Here is a 16466-nt window from a genome sequence, read left to right as displayed (position 1 = left end):
ATTTTAAACCGTTTGATTTTTGTATTAAAGTTTTTTTAATTGATTGATGATTGATTCAATCAACTAATTTGTTGATTGTATTAACTTGATTCTTTAGATATTGAAAATTAAATAAATAACATTATGTTAATTTAAGCGTACAGAAACGTTGCTGTTGTTCCAGCAAAGATCTTATTTTCACTTTACCGAGTGCCTAGTAGGTAATTCGCAGATTACCTAGATAATCTGCAGATTACCTAGGTAATTTGAGAAATGGAATAATTTTTGGAGCTTTAACGGATCACCCTAGTTAATCTGCAGATTAGCTAGGTAATGTACACATTAACGGATTTCGAGCTTTAGCGGTAACATATACATTACATCATATATCAGGCTAAAAACACAAAAGTTCAAAATTTATTTACAATCTTTTCATATTAATTCTGATATTTTAAACAAATTTTATTTTGCATATCTGTTTTTATCATTACTTATTTACATAATTACAGCTGTGTTAGAATTTATAAGTATAATTCAATTGATTAGTATATTGATATTTAGAATTTATTGATTTATTTATGTGTAACTTATCTTACTTGATAAGTTATCAAACATTTACACATAAATAAACCAATAAATTTGATTTTGAATCAATAATATTGTAAATTAATTGAAAATTACATTATTTAGAAAAAAGCTATGCTAATGATGACAATCATATCAATGCAAATGCTTTTAGATTTTAAAATCAAATTTTAAAGTAATTTTAAGTTCTCACAGTAAATATGATTTGATGATATCAAATATTTCATTTAAACTCTTCGCTACTAGATTTTACAAGTAAAAAATTTTAATATGACAATAGTTTCAAATGACACCAAATACTTTCATTAAAGTTATGCAACAAGTCAGTGAGGTACATGTCATCCACTACAATAGTGGATTACACAATGTATTCCATAATAGACAAATATTTATTAGCATTAGTATTGGACAAACATTCTGCTCAACATTAGATTCATATTTGTAGTAATTCAGTTAAATATATATCAGATAATCTGCTTTAAGATTATTAGATGAAAAATCAAAAAACAACTCAGTTTGCATTAACTTTCATATGTAACTTTCTTTGTTGGAGTTTGAGAGTTTTAAGATGCTTAAGTTTGTAATTAATAATTGACCTGATTTTTTTTCTCTTATTGCTGCAAATAAACATTTTGTATTGTTTTTCACAATGGTACAAAATATAAAAATTAGAATAATAGCTTTATATATATATAGCATATTTTGCACTTTTACCAATCAATCCTTTGTTGGTAAATGTGCAAGTAATGGTGATTGAGAATGAATGGTAGATGAGATTCAAAAAAACATAGATACAAATACAGATTTTATACTTGAATACTGTTAATAATTCATAGTAAGACACCAACCAAAAGCCGTAAATCAATCGTTCATGTAATGATGTGAGAATCCTTTTAAGATAATTATGAATTAATAGAGTAGAAATTTTAAATTATATTTCAATTAGTGATGTAACGAATATTCGGTTACTATTCGGCCTATTTTTCACTATTCGGCCGAATACCTAAAAACAGGAGTAAGAAATAACAAAAACACAGTAAATTCATCATTTTATATTTAGATTTAATGTTATCGGGTTAGTGTTGTTTGTTTATATTTATTTATAACTTATAACAAGCACAAAATAAAAAAGAACATAATATTAGTCACTTGTATTCACAATTTATAATTACAAAGATCAGCACATGTACACACCTATTCGTTCAAAAATCGTCGCACATGTGAGGGTCTGACCCTGCCTATCCTCCTTTTTAAGCACTCGTCTTTGCTCTTCACTTTCTTTTTCCTCTATTGCTCTAGTCCACGTATGCCTACGCATACATCATAATACGCGCTCACGATACTTTCGATTCGTCACTTTTCCGTCATAGATTTCCCATTTTACAATTGTGTGACCCATAGCCTGGTGATAACGGAGAAAAGAGACAGATAGGACGTCGGTATAAGTCACAGTTATGATTTCACAGATTCGAAACAGCTTGGTAGCCCGAACGACCCCAGGCATTCACCCGTGCATGTTAAGTGACTTTCATTACAAGCATTTAGCTTTCTGATGTCTATGACAACAATTCTTTGGCATTCAGGGCCGTGAAATTTGCGCCAATAAGCTTGATAACATACTGTGAATTTCACGCCAATATTGAGTTGATAACATAATCGACTTGTTCGATTATGTTATCAACTCAATTTCATATTTATTTTCACATTTTCACTTTGCGGTCCTTCTCTGTTCTTCTTCCATTATTTGCATGTTTAGGTCATTTCATTGTTATCCACATTTGATATCATCACTTATCACATACTGCCATGACGCTCTTGTCTGAACTGCCAAGAATTAACACGATTGGCAAAGCGTAGTGACAGCGGGCCAATAGAAAGCAAGATCCTTGCCATAATGCGGTTTGCGTGCCAATTTTCGTACGTGCGTTAATCGAGCCGAATATTTGGCTATTCGGCCTCAGGCCGAATATACTATTCGTTGCAACACTAATTAAAATTCATATTTGACTGGAGAATCTTATTTTATAACATATAAGTATCTGTTATTTCTTTTAACCTCCATAATTTGATGCAAAATTTTATAGATAATGGATTAACATTTGTTAACCTGCTTACTATTTTATTGCACTGCATTTGCATTGCTCACACTTTCCATATATTTTTTTTTTTCATGTTTAATATTTTTACATCAGAAATTCCGTATAATTAAATATCTACAACACATACATATTTTCATGCAAATGTATTTAGGTGTAGGTAATTATTATATAGATAACATTAATTTATAGCTTTTTGTGATGTTTTCTCTATAACAACAGCAGTCAACACATAGCTCTTAAATACCAGCAATGTCATTTCTGTGAGATATCTTTTGTAAAAATTAATAATAATAATAATGATTCATGATTACCATACAGGATCAGGTCATAAATACTAAAAACTACAGAAAACACATACTCAAAGATACAACACTCACAAATGACACATGAAGAAAACCCATTAAACCCACATAATAATAATGTTATATGAGAATGGTTGGAACCATTAATTTTATTACACTTACTTTAAGAGTGTTAAAATCTGATTGGCAATAGTCAAATAACAAGGACATTTGCAGAGCTTGAAATATCTAAATTTCCACTTCTGGTCTATAATAATAGGTTTTGACTAAGTTTTTTAATAAGTATTATATTTATAAAGTCAAAGTAATAAAATTATAAACTTCATTTTCTTATTGCAGTTCTATCACTTTTATACTAAACCAAATGATCATCATAATTAATCAGGCTATTAATTTCTATTTATTAATAATTATGATTACTTATATAAAAGCCATTGTCTGTGTGTATGTGTGAATTCCTTATTGACTCCTGTAGTTTTTGTCCAATCCACATGAAATTTTTGTTATATTCGTTTTATATTCTGACGGAAAGTATAGGCTACTTATTTTGCAGAAATATTAGCTATAGAATAAACATTTCATCGATTTTGGATCAATGATCTCAGTTACATCAGTGACCTTATTTAGTTTGTGCTTGACGACAGAATTTCCCTTAAGTTACATTTTAAAATATTTTGGCAAATGGCATATGTTAAACTTACTTCATTAAATTTAAACTTTAAAAAAGATAGCCATATCATGTCACTTCTATAACAAATTTAAAAAAAAATCTTTCCATAGTACCTATGTGATGTTCCATTATCCAATCAAAAGTAAAGTCTAACGAGTCTGTTATTCAGAAAGTGTTATCACTCATCTAACTAATATACATACAATTTATCTTTGTTTTATCAATATGGAATTAAAAAGACTTGCTATTTAGTCCAAAAGAAATGCCTAGGGGCAAGCATAAGATTAAAATTGGTCAGGTAAATTCTAATCTAAAAGAATAAGAACAACTGAGACCCTGAAGACTGTGAAATCCCAACTTTAGCCATATTCAGTAAGAACTGGACTGCAAGGACTGCAGAAACAGCATCACAACATCAAGCTCAACTTGAAGCTCTTCTCAATTCTTCAATCTCAACTTTCTCATAAAAAATATTTCATTTTGCTTGACAGGAGAATTTGGTGAGCCACATTATGGTGAGCCACAATTTAGGCAAACATACTTTTAAAAAAGTAAAACAAATACAAAATGAATAAGATTTTATTGTTATACCAAGAGTTTGTACTTGCACTTGTGCATTATAACAATGACACATGCAAATTTTCATTTATTTAATTGTTTTGATATGCACATAATGAGAAACAAAAGTTTTAATAGATATATAATATCGCTTAGTGGGCCACACAATTTAACATGACGGGCTGCGGGTTGGCCAGGCCTGATTTACATCAAGAATAAAAAAACAAAATAAAAATATGCTATATATAAAAAGAAATAGTAGTTATGTATGGTCATTGTTTTGACATTTCCTTCTGGGTTATTTTAACATGATTTCTAAGCCATCACTAATGATTCACAATTCTTGTGGTTGATGCACTTATTTATTGTTGCTTTAAAAATCTTCAGTACCTCTATTGCTTTGGTATTGTTCTTGTTAAAGTTCTGTTTAATCAATTTTGTTTCTCTACACTTAGCTTTAACACTCAGTTCAGAGATATATTTAGCTAGTAAAGTGCATTGTTTGTGATCTTTTAGTCTACTGGAAAGCAATCTGTTTGTAGCATTAATGTACACTATATCATGTTGAATCTTTCATCCACTACTGTGATACAATATATCCCCAGTATTCTAGGCAAATTTATACTGTTTTCATCATTGTGTAAAAGTTGGTATATAATGCTATTATGTCAATATGTTAGTTCTCCAACATTCTTTTCTGTCTTCATGTGGGTCTTGTGTCATAGTGAACAACTATATGTTTGGACTCCAGCTAAATCCAGGCATATAGTGAATGCTATTTTGAAGACCAAAATAGCTTTCACTTCTACAGTGATTGAACACAGTTTGAAAAATATAATGAAACATCTGCCAAGGCTAATAATGTAGAATGTGTATTAAGAGAGATAAACAGTAAATTTTTGCTGTTTTTTAACATTGAGAATTATATAAAGCAAAATGAATGATTATTTTAATTTTGTATTTTGCTAATAAGTATTAACCATTATTTTATATTTTAAATGGTACTTTTAATTTTAATTTAGATTGTAAAGATAAACGAAGAAGTCAAATAAATGTAAGTTTTGTTATTTCAATTGATTGTTAAATACTTTTAAAAATATGCTCAATAAGAATTTATCAACTATTTGAACATTGCTCTTGTTTTAAATTTTGTATTTTAATATTTTTCTTCTTTGTTTTTATCATTTTCCACATCTTGTATGGGATCACTATTTTTTATCAAATGCTTTCACTTTCTTTTGCTCACCTCCTTTTTAATCAATTCTTTGCTTCTAAATTAATCTTTATACAATCTTTTTCATCTTTTCTTTAACTTATCATTATTCCTTCTTTCAACTTCTGTCTCCATCATCCTGCTATCCACATAGTTATCATCTCATAATAAAACTGTACTATTGCCACCAACTTTTGAATATTTTTGATATTTTTGCTTCTTTAGCAATTCTTTAGCCTTTCATTCCTGATTTTTATCTAATTTTGTTGCACCAGTCTGATCTTCAGGAAATAATCCTCTTCAACTAGATAGGGAAGTGGAAGGGGTTAGTCTAAAGCAGTGTTTTCCAAAGTGATCCCTATGGACTCCTGGGGGTCCTTGGCAAATTAAAATTAATTTTGGGGTACTTGGACAATGTTGAAAGGTTCAATAAAAAGTAAAATGATTGCTTTCATAATGAAAATGGGTCACATACATTTATTGCATACATTGTCATTCTAGAATTTATTTTGTTTATAGAATTTTATACATTTATTTAATTTTTCTTTTTAACACTTACCCTGCTACGAATGTAATATTACGTTTCAGGAAGTCTTTGGTAAAACATGAAAAACGTAATATTACGTTCTTCCATATATCAAGTTATTTTTAGCTTTAAAATGTAACATTATGTTTTCAGCAATGAAAATACAATTTATTTGTGTATTCTAGTGTGTCTGTTAATAAATAGTTAGCACAATTTATTTAGAAATTTGAAATATAAATGATTTTTTACAACTGTGATCATCGTTTGATTTAAAGTTTCGTCGCCATGTTTTGCAAGCGAATTTCGAATCGTTTTATTTTTTATATGAGTTAAGTTAAATATGGCACATTAACGTACTAACTAATAATTGTTTGAATTGATTAATATAAAATCAACAAATATATTGCCAATTATATTGATTTATCTGATGAAAATATTGCGCGTTAGGCCTAAATCTTATGATTTAGGCCTAACGCGCAACATAAGATTTAGGCCAAACTGAGATTGAAAAAAAATATAAATAAGCCATGTAACTTCGTTATTATTTTAAAACTGTATAATTTATATTCATATTACANAAGTATTTGTTCTTTACTCTGAAAACCAATTAGTTTTATAATAATTATTATTAATTTAATGGTAATTTTAACATAAGATATCTAAGATAATTTGAACTCTCATGGATTTTAATGTTCTTTAAATTTAAAATGACATTTTTTTCCCCCCAGTTTTTTCAATGGAATATAACATTGAAGATTTGTTGCAAGCTTATAGCTTGACGAAATTTAAAATATTCTAGTGAAATGCTACTAACCTAGTCATAGTAGACTGAAAACTTGAGGAATTCACTACATACAGCATGGGAAATAAACTTTCTTGCTGTACTTGTGGTAGTCCTCGAGTAGATAGAAGAGCAGAAGACAGTTACTTACCAGAAGCAGAAGTACATCAAGATGAGAGCATTTCAAATTTACAGCATATTAGTGAAAGAGAACCAGAGGGTAAAATATAGTATATAATAAATAATACTTTAAATTTAAATAAAATGAAATTATTTAAAACTAATATTTTTTATTTGTTATGTTTGAAGATATTGAAACTGATCCCTCCACACATCCAACTGCAGGACCATTATTTATGCAGAGATCAAAAAGTGATGTTAGAAGTAAGTTATTTTAATTTTAGAAATTTTTTCTTATTTTATCAAAATAATTATTTAAATCAGACCTGGCCCACTAGTGGCCTATCTGTTCTTTCTTGAAGCCTGCTGATGATTCTTAATTGCATTATATTTAATTAATATTCAGAAAGGTAATGTTTGTTTTACTTGATTAAAATAGGTACATCACCATCAAAAGTTTCAATAAACTGTCTAGATTTGAACACACAACCACATGTACAAAGTTTTAAATGTAATTATTGCCACAAGAATAACGTTACTTGTAGCAACCCACTTTGTTGTGAAGCATCTTAAGGTTGCCAGTACAGAGTTTCTGACAAGGAACAATATATAAAGAGTGCATGCACAATCTGGTAGATTCAGATGCTTTTTTTCCTTCTCAGTAAATGTGGCTTGCAGAATGATTTTGATTTTCCAGGCCTGATTTAAACATCTCACAATTAAAATAATAAGTAGATTAAGAAATTAGTAATAAAATGATGTATAAATTTTATTTCCAGAATATTAATATATGTATATGTTACCGCTAAAGCTCGAAATCCGTTAATGTGTACTTTACCTAGCTAATCTGCAGATTAACTAGGGTGATCGGTTAAAGCTGCGAAAATTATTCCATTTCTCAAATTACCTAGGTAATNATCGGTTAGAATTTTACTTTTCTCATTTATTATTATTTTTAAATTTTAGAAGTTGAATTAATTTTTTATATAAATATATAAGTTTATGGCATTATATTTTACAGAAAGATGGAGTGCCTGATGATTATGATCAACGTGATCCAGACCACAGAACAATTTATAGGTTTGTAAGAACCCTTTTTAATGCTGCACAATTAACAGCTGAATGTGCCATTATTACTCTAGTAAGTAATATTTTATTAAAATTATGATTACTTAAGTTATATGATAGCATGTAATTGTGCTTTATTGTATTTTATGGCATGTAACATGCAACTTTTGTCCAAAAAAGGCTCTTTTCTGCATTTTATATGAAATTGCAATTTTCTGTATGCTGAATTCCTCAAAGGACTTCAGTATAGGCTTTTGGTAACCATTACCTAGCCCAACTCTTGAATAAATGTTGTTTAATTAAACATATTTTTATTTTTGCCATAGTTATGCAGCTTTTGCACATATTCATATAGACTATTTTATTTGTGAATGACTGCTTTTTTCCCTGATAAATAAAAGTATGCATTCTAATTTACTTTTTTTAAACAAGAATATAGTTTAAAAAATTTTGGGTCAAGTATCAAGGTCTATGTAGGATGGTGGTAGGATGGTATAGGATTAAATGCACTAAATATTTTCATCAAATATTTCTGTGCTGAAATGGTAGTGTTTCTTATATGTCATAAAATACAGTATTTAATGACATATATTTATATTCTCTATTTTAAGTATCAATAAACTATAAGGATGAATGCACACGTGGTGTGTCAGAATGACATATTTTTTTTGCTGTAGTGGCAGAAGTTGATATTCTGCCACTTTTCTTATGCTGCAAAAGTTTGTTGAATTCTATCTTTTTCAGCAGCTGCAGCCAAGATTCTGTCAGTCAGTTTCTCAGTTAACATGAAATCATGTGTTGTTTTAATGGTGGAAAGTTTAATGCTGTTAATTGAGTAACTGACAATAGAATAAAGAGGAAAGAATAATAAATTCAACACACATTCTACACTAATCATATATAATTTAAGTCAAAGGACAAAGCAAACGAATCTTACTCGAAATAGTATTCTTTATCAAGAGATTTTAATCAAGGAATAAGCATATTTTGTACTCCAGTTCTTTCTTTATTTAAGAAAATATCTCTAATCCAAAATCTTTGTTTGAATCTTTGACAGAATCTTCTAGCTAAATAAAGAGAACCATACAAAATGAAATTTGTAAACACCTGGATAATGACAGTGACAGTATTGTTCACTATTTGAAATACTGTATGCATGTGCCAAAATCTAAGCAGATTGTTGCTTGTGAGGTCATGCTGCTGTGTGGCAAAGATGTGTTTGCAACACTGCTTTTCATTGCCTCACTGCATGGGTGCATCTACAGTAACAGTTCTGGTTTCTGATATATTTGAAAATTACGAATATTTCTCATGAAATAAATTCTATAAACTGCTTTGGTTTTGTTCCTTTTTAAAATGTATATACTGTATATTAATGTACATTACTCAAAATGTGTTCACATTTTAATGAAATTTAATTCATATAACGTAGAGAATTCAATAGTTATTCAATTTTATAGCCAAAGTTTACAATTTTTTATTCATGTAAATATTTTGAAATATAGCATTTCTAATTAAATTATTCCAAATTTTACTTTAAAATTTATTGATGTTTTCATGTCTGACAAAATTAATGATTTTTTATATAGAAGACTAAATGTAATATAAACATTTATTTTCACTTCATAATTATTTTTGTGAAAATAAATTAATCCCATTTATACTTTTTTAAATTTCAAGAGTAAATACACACACTCACTCACACTCCTCTCACTCAATTATACTCACATTACTCTCAAGCAAGGTTAGAGTCTGATTTAGATGCAAGAATATTCAATGTTTCAATACTCTCTCTAAATCCTATTCTAAATTCTTTAGCTTCAGTTTTAAATTCAGTATGATTAAAATTGTAATTTTATTAAGTTTTGAGTTTATATATATTATAGTAAATGGCGAAATAAAATATTTCATCAAAAAATTTTTAAAATTTATAATCTTTCAACTTTTATTTCTTATTTTTATTTTATCCCTGATATCATTTATTAAAGAAGGAAAGTATTTTATAAAGTTTTTTGTAATTCAACATTATTTTATTTTTCTGCTATATTATTTTGTAATGTAATTCATTGTCATATCATGGATTAAAGTATACATTAGTTTTTGTTGTGTGAGAAGATTGTTTATAATAATTATTTTAAGTTATAAATAGGAAATCCAAAACCAGATTTTGCATTGTTGTCAAATCTTAAGTTTATATTTTAAAGATGATTTTTACTAGAAAATTTTATTTTAGATTTAAAAAACTAAACACAAATAGGAAATTATAAACCCAAATATATTCTGTTAACTAAAATGGTAAATACAGGCATCATTGGCATTTGAATGTTTGAAAGCATAATAATATAGTTTTGTTATAAAGACAATTCCATTCCTATGGAGCTAAAAAGAAAAAAATTGTAAAATTTCTTATTAAAGTAGAAAAGTTTTATATTTTTACAGTGAATATGTTATATATAATGCATAAAAATACACATTTGTAGAATATTAAAATGATGGATTAAATAGAAAACAGGGAATAAAAATGATTTTTTTAATGATTTTTTTATTAGTAAATCCAAAATTGGAAAAGAGTTCCACTGCAGAATAGCTCAAAATTTTTGTTTGTTATATGAAAGTGTATAAAAGTATAAATTTGGTATATAAAAAATGATTTAGGGGTATTAAAGTGCTACATACAAAAGTGCAAGTTGCTCAAAAGTTGAAAATTGCCTGTAAAAAATGAATAAGTGAACTGATTTCATTTCTGTAATCTAAATTATTAATAGTAATATAATTAATAAAAACCTTTGTATGTTAACTGTAAGGATAAATTAGGCACTGGAGTTAATGTATTGAATTAATCAACACTGGGTGAAGTTGAAGGAATGTTAATATTTTTGATCAGTTAACAGGATATCTTTGAGTATGAACAAATAAAAATGGAATGCCAATGTCAATTAGAAAGGAATACTAAACTGGCAAGATGAGGCAGGCTGTGACAGTGCTGATTGATACAAAAGGCTTAGATATTCCCACCTTGATGAAGGGAGTTTATTTTTCTTATTTAAACAGCTGTTGGTAACAATGTAATAAATTTCACACTTTTCTACAATGATTGCATGAGCGGGATGAGAGACAATTCTGATGATTTTGGATATCTATGTACTGTAAAGTTGTGTAAAGAAAAATAAAACTTTAGCAGATTGATCTTTCTCTTTTAATATCATTGTTAGATAAACTTCTGATTGTGGGATCTTCAGGTATATTTGATATTTTGTGTGTTGATGATGATTATGGCTTTTATTATATACGCTCCACTGCTTCATTTATCATTCTTGAAGTCTTTATCATACTTCAAAACTTCACAACTTATTTTCAGGTCCATTGCTCATAGTAATAATTAATGCATAACTTTCGAATGCAGCCCAACTCTATGCTACTTCATAATGAATTATAAAGACCTTATGGATAACAAATGGAGAGAGTGTCATTCCACCCCTAAACAAAAAGACTGGGATCAATAAAGCTAATGTTGGATTACATGTCAAGATAAGAAGCTCACTGACATAAAGATGATATTAAGTGTAGAATCTACTGCAGTTTCGTCTTCCTTTTGCACAACTTTCCAGTACTGAAACAGATTGGTTAATGGTCAAAATTATCAGCACTATCTCTTACCCTTTCCTTGCCAGCATTGTAGAAGTGAGTGAAATTTATAATACCAGTGTTATGAATACATGCTCAGACAACAGGGACAAGGACTCCTTCCTTCGTCTTGGCCAATATCTCCTGGATCTATCTTTCAATCACCCTTGCTCTTGCTTATCCTATTCCATCTTTTATCCTAACCAATACTGGCATTGCATTGTTATCTGTCCATGCTTGAAGATGGCTTGATAACTGGGTAAAAAATGTTGGTGTTTTTTCAACTTTGTCCAGTTTGTACTTTATCCATTATATCACTAGTAATTTTAAATTAAAAGTTATAAATACGTTATTCCTGCTTTGTGTAAGATATATTTAGTTTATAAGCAAATAATGATTGATGTAAATAAAGAAATATAAAAATTTAGGTGTACTTAGAAAGACTGTTAACGTATGCTGAAGTTGATATAGTGCCAAGTACATGGAAAAGGATTGTTTTAGGAGCAATATTATTAGCTTCAAAAGTTTGGGATGATCAAGCCGTCTGGAATGTGGATTATTGTCAAATTCTTAAAGATATAACTGTGGAAGATATGTAAGTGGCTGATATTATTTATTTAGATAAAATTATTTACAAAGTTTTTGAAATATTAGGAATTTAAATAAATCATGATAAAAACTGAATATTGATATATTATCTATCAATTTATTTAGAGTTGCTTAACAAATTTAATATTAAACAAATATCAGGTTTNTATTTTTTATATGAGTTAAGTTAAATATGGCACATTAACGTACTAATTAATAATTGCTTGAATTGATTAATAAAAAATCAACAAATATATTGCCAATTATATTGATTTATATGACAAAAATGTTGCGTGTTAGGCCTAAATCTTATGATTTAGGCCTAACTGACCTGAGATCGAAAAAAATATAAATAAGCCATGTAACTTCGTTATTATTTTAAAACTGTATAATTTATATTCATATTACATAATTTATATACTTTTGTATTGATAATATCTAATAAATCGAATTTCTAAATTTCAATCAGTGCGAATGCTATCTTATGTACATTTGCTGAACCAACTAAATTACGAAAAATGGCTAACTTCAGAAAAAATCTACTAATAATATAGATACAGTACATCATTATTTTGAATAAATTCATCGATCTACTATATATTTCATACATAAAAATAATAATTTTTAAGTTATATTGCAGTTTATAATTTTTTTCATTTTATTTTTATCTCTAAAACACGTCCGAATAACATTGAAGTATAAAACATAAGAACAAGACACACACACATCAAAATTAAGTAATGTACAGATAAATGTTCATATCGGACACTCTTTTTACTTTTTACCTAGCTTTACTCTATCGTTTTTTATTTTTAGTAGAAAATATTGTAAAATCGCGAAAATCAGTCAGAAGATAGGTAAGGAACTAGGTCAACTGGACCAGTGGGGTAAGTGTTAAAACAGTGATAATTATTGGTTGTTTTTCACAATTATAAAAACTATTTTTTAATCATTTTAGTCAAAATTTTTATTTTGTACCTTTTTTTAGGATGAAAATAAATTAATTGAATATCAGTTATTTATTATGAGAAAAATTGGTTTTATATTTGTCATTTTTCATATTTGTTAGATCCTTAGGAACAGATTAATGATGAATATAGAGGTTCCACTACATCAATTTATTTTATATGATTTTTTAAAAAATGTACAAACTTTTGGGAACATACTGTGTATTTATGTGCATTATGGGTCATGTGATTAATATGTCATTATCAATGTGACTGTGTATCCTGGTAAATATTAATTAATTTATTAAATTGATCAGACATTATGAATAAAGCTACATTTCCTTTGGGAAAATTGATTTTAAAAAGTCACTTTCTTTTCCATTAAGAATTGTTCATTTTTGTGAATTATTTCAAAGTATTTTAGGAACAACATGCACATTATATGGCTAATATTAATATATTAATTACATAAAATCTTTAATAATCAATAGACACTATATAATAATTAGAATCATTATTAACAAGTTTATTTTGGCAATTTCTTTGTACATAACTCTCAACAAAATAATTAGTGAAAATTTCACTTAAAATTAAAAGTGTAAATATTATTAACTGTATTAATTAAACTAATGTTAATAAAAGGTATTATTAACAAAATTATGTAATTCAATCATAAAAATCAACATAACATACAAATAACACCTTATCCTTGCCAAGGAAATATTTATTTCATAAAAACAAATGCTTTCAGTCTGATTTACAGGCCATCATCAGGTTGTGAATGAAATTAGAAGTAAAGTATTCCAAAATAGAATATAAATTCAAAAAATCAAATAACTTACGGAATAACATTAAATAAAATAAATTAAAATAAAACAAAAAATTAATCATGTGAAAAATATAAAATAAGAATATAAGATTGTTTACTAACAATATCTCTAATAAAATTAAAATTACTAATTTAATTAGTTGGAATTCTTAGTAAATTTTTTAATCATAAACTTCCATGCAGAGGGAAGACTTTCTGCATCCCTCGCATTTAAACATCCTTCATGTAGTTTACTCTTATAAATTTGGATCTTTTCCGTCGTTGCCACCAAAGATGGAAAATATACAGATTTGATGATGGCTGCATCATTCCATTTGACTACAGAGTCTTGCATCTGTGCCATTTGTGACAGAATTGTTGCATTGGATTCTTTTCTTATATTAATGTTCTTTGAGTCTAATTCCCAAACTTCTTGTGGTTACTCTGATATAATCTTTCTTAATAAGCAATTGCTTATTTTCGTATGGAATTCTGTAAACTCCCAGTTTTTCTTCGGACTTTATGCTATTTTTATCATTTCTGAAGATTTTATATAAATTTGGGGCTCTTTTTATAAGCATTCTGGAACCTTTCTTGTCTGCAACTTCCTTCATAACGTTATTCATATTTTCATTATAGGTAAACTTCACGACTCCAGTCAGGATACTTTTGCATGACCTTTTTTTGTTGTTCACTTTGTATTTATTTACCATTCCTAAGATTGTGCTTTTGTGGTAACCCAGGGTCTGGGCCACATTCATTATTCTATTTATTTCTTTAATCCTGTCCTGGATTCTGTCACAATACAAGATAATTGGAAGCTTGGATAGAAGAGTCAGGAAACTAGAAATCTCTAATATTGCCACGGCTTTACCATTTCTCAAGATATGCGAGAACACTAGACCTGGAACACCTAGGTTGTTCGCTTTTGCTAAAGTACACAAAGCAGATAAAGAAATAAGGTCAGTGGTGGAAAAATGCAGAGGACCCACATTTCTGTTAGAAAAGAGATTACATGAGTATTTAACATCACAGATAGGCACAAATACACTTGTCACACGTAATCCTCAGAAAATAGTCAAAGATTTACAAAATATTTCATTGATGGAGGATAAGGTCACAACCATTTTCAACTAAGAAAATATGTATCCTTCAGTTAAGATAGAATCATGTGTTGAGGCACTTTTGGATTTCTTATACAGCAATAACACAGAGTTGCTTGCTTACACTAACGAAGTGGAGGATCTAGCTAAATTGGTATGTCATGAATCTTGTTTCATTTTTAATGGACAGACATACAGGCAGAGAAGAGGGGTCCCTATGGGAAGCCCACTCTCAGGGATCCTATGCAAATTGGTGCTTAGGAGACTAGAAGGAGGAATTATTCAAAATTTCAAAGAAGATATCGTTTACTTTAGCAGATATGTTGATGACCTTATAATATGGAAAAATAACAGCAGAATTAAAGAATTTATGGACAAGATCAATCATAATAATGATGGCCTTAGATTAAGATTGGAACAGAAGAGTTCTGTAGAAGTGCATTTTCTAGACATCAACATCAAGTTCAAAAAAGGTCATCTATCCACTAGCGTTTTTATTAAACCATCCCACAACCCATTATATATACCATCCCATTCCAAGGATCTGTTCAAATATAAAATTGCGGCCTTTTGTGCGCTGATAAGAAAGGCATTTTTGTATTGTGACAGAATCCAGGACAGGATTAAAGAAATAAATAGAATAATGAATGTGGCCCAGACCCTGGGTTACCACAAAAGCACAATCTTAGGAATGGTAAATAAATACGAAGTGAACAACAAAAAAAGGTCATGCAAAAGTATCCTGACTGGAGTCATGAAGTTTACCTATAATGAAAATATGAATAACGTTATGAAGGAAGTTGCAGACAAGAAAGGTTCCAGAATGCTTATAAAAAGAGCCCCAAATTTATATAAAATCTTCAGAAATGATAAAAATAGCATAAAGTCCGAAGAAAAACTGGGAGTTTACAGAATTCCATACGAAAATAAGCAATTGCTTATTAAGAAAGATTATATCAGAGTAACCACAAGAAGTTTGGGAATTAGACTCAAAGAACATTAATATAAGAAAAGAATCCAATGCAACAATTCTGTCACAAATGGCACAGATGCAAGACTCTGTAGTCAAATGGAATGATGCAGCCATCATCAAATCTGTATATTTTCCATCTTTGGTGGCAACGACGGAAAAGATCCAAATTTATAAGAGTAAACTACATGAAGGATGTTTAAATGCGAGGGATGCAGAAAGTCTTCCCTCTGCATGGAAGTTTATGATTAAAAAATTTACTAAGAATTCCAACTAATTAAATTAGTAATTTTAATTTTATTAGAGATATTGTTAGTAAACAATCTTATACTCTTATTTTATATTTTTCACATGATTAATTTTTGTTTAGTTTTAATTTATTTTATTTTATGTTATTCTGTTAGTTATTTAATTTTTTGTTTTAGTTCTAATTTCATTCACAACCTGATGATGGTCTGTGAATCAGGCTGAAAACGTTTGTTTTTATGAAATAAATATTTTCTCAGCAAGGATAAGATGTTAGTT

The 16466-nt window shown here is 28.4% G+C and overlaps 2 protein-coding genes across 2 annotated transcripts in view; both read left to right on the top strand.

Annotated features, from left to right (window-relative positions):
* Window positions 1-16466, top strand: part of LOC111639509 (cyclin-Y-like) — an 87127-nt gene that overhangs the window by 46842 nt on the left and 23819 nt on the right. The window contains exons 4-9 of the mRNA XM_023385401.1: window positions 5216-5247; window positions 6774-6933; window positions 7023-7097; window positions 7273-7328; window positions 7855-7974; window positions 11954-12120. Coding sequence (XP_023241169.1) covers window positions 5216-5247; window positions 6774-6933; window positions 7023-7097; window positions 7273-7328; window positions 7855-7974; window positions 11954-12120 — 610 coding nt within the window. The remainder of the gene's footprint in view (window positions 1-5215; window positions 5248-6773; window positions 6934-7022; window positions 7098-7272; window positions 7329-7854; window positions 7975-11953; window positions 12121-16466) is intronic.
* Window positions 6643-7546, top strand: LOC111639508 (cyclin-Y-like). Its single transcript, XM_023385400.1, has 2 exons — window positions 6643-6933; window positions 7023-7546. Exons 1-2 carry the CDS (start codon window positions 6792-6794, stop codon window positions 7109-7111), a joined length of 231 nt encoding a protein of 76 aa, XP_023241168.1. The 5' UTR covers window positions 6643-6791; the 3' UTR covers window positions 7112-7546.

This window comes from Centruroides sculpturatus, unplaced genomic scaffold (assembly GCF_000671375.1).
Source record: "Centruroides sculpturatus isolate CEXI.00-Female unplaced genomic scaffold, Cexi_2.0 scaffold1271, whole genome shotgun sequence".
Classification (NCBI taxonomy): domain Eukaryota; kingdom Metazoa; phylum Arthropoda; class Arachnida; order Scorpiones; family Buthidae; genus Centruroides; species Centruroides sculpturatus.
This window is presented reverse-complemented; position numbering and strand designations above follow the sequence as displayed.